The 1,095-nt window shown below is 73.3% G+C and overlaps 1 protein-coding gene across 1 annotated transcript; it reads left to right on the forward strand.

The window, feature by feature from the left end:
- Positions 1-134: 134 nt before the first annotated feature.
- On the forward strand, positions 135-1,026 carry EMIHUDRAFT_260154 (hypothetical protein; the record flags this gene model as incomplete). Its single annotated transcript, XM_005792668.1, has 1 exon — positions 135-1,026. A coding segment is annotated over one exon (892 nt), but the record flags the coding sequence as incomplete, so codon positions are not given.
- Between the last annotated feature and the right edge of the window lie 69 nt (positions 1,027-1,095).

Below are 1,095 nucleotides of genomic sequence, written 5' to 3' on the forward strand. Positions count from 1 at the left end.
TTTTCCGCCCGAAGGCTTTCGATACAGGCGGGGAAGTCCGCCGGTCGCAACCCTTCTTCGCAGGCAAATAGCCCCGAGGTGGCGGCGCCCCACGGTGAAGGCTGCGGGACAAGGCGGCTTCAAGCGGCTGCTTGATGGCCGCCTTATCGACCGAGGGCGGCTGGATGCGCCGGGCCAAGGCGGCGGGCGATGCGATCATCGCCGGCAAGTCGCCAGAGGTTGCGGAAGCTGCTGGTGAGGCTGCGGGCACAGCGGCTCAAAAGGCGCTGGATGCCGGCCTCTCGCCGGACGCAGTCGATGCGGCTGGCGAGGCGGCAGGCGAGGCTATCCTTGCGGGCAAGAGCCCCGAGGTTGCGGCCGCCGCTGGCGAGGCTGCCGGCAAGGCGGCTCAGAAGGCGCTCGACGACGGCTTGTCACCGGATGCTGCCGATGCGGCGGGCAAGGTGGCGGGCGACGCCATCATCGCAGGCTACACGCCCGAGCAGGCAGCGGCGGCCGGCGAGGCGGCGGGCAAGGCGGCCCAGAAGGCGCTCGATGCCGGCCTGTCGCCGGAAGCGGCTGATGCGGCTGGCGAGGCGGCAGGCGAGGCTGTCCTCGCTGGCAAGTCGCCCGAGGAGGCGGCTGCTGCGGGCGAGGCTGCCGGCACGGCGGCCCAGAAGGCGCTCGACGACGGTTTGTCGCCCGAGGCAGCTGCGGCCGCGGGTGAGGCGGCGGGTGACGCCATCATCGCCGGCAAGAGCCCCGAGGTGGCGGCCGCTGCTGGAGAGGCTGCCGGCAAGGCGGCCCAGGCTGCGCTCGACGCCGGCCTGTCGACAGAGGCGGCGGATGCGGCTGGTGAGGCGGCAGGCAAGGCTATCATCGCAGGCAAGTCGCCCGAGGTGGCTGCGGCCGCTGGCGACGCTGCCGGCAAGGCGGCCCAGAAGGCGCTCGACGATGGCTTGTCGCCCGAGGCTGTCGATGCGGCGGGCGAGTCGGCGGGCGACGCCATCATCGCCGGCAAGAGCGCCGAGGTGGCGGCGGCCGCGGGTGAGGCTGCGGGCAAGGCGGCTCAAGCGGCGCTCGACGCCGGCCTATCGACCGAGGCGGCGGATGCGG

The sequence above is a fragment of the Emiliania huxleyi genome, assembly GCF_000372725.1.
Source record: "Emiliania huxleyi CCMP1516 unplaced genomic scaffold EMIHUscaffold_10510, whole genome shotgun sequence".
NCBI classification, from domain to species: domain Eukaryota; phylum Haptophyta; order Isochrysidales; family Noelaerhabdaceae; genus Emiliania; species Emiliania huxleyi.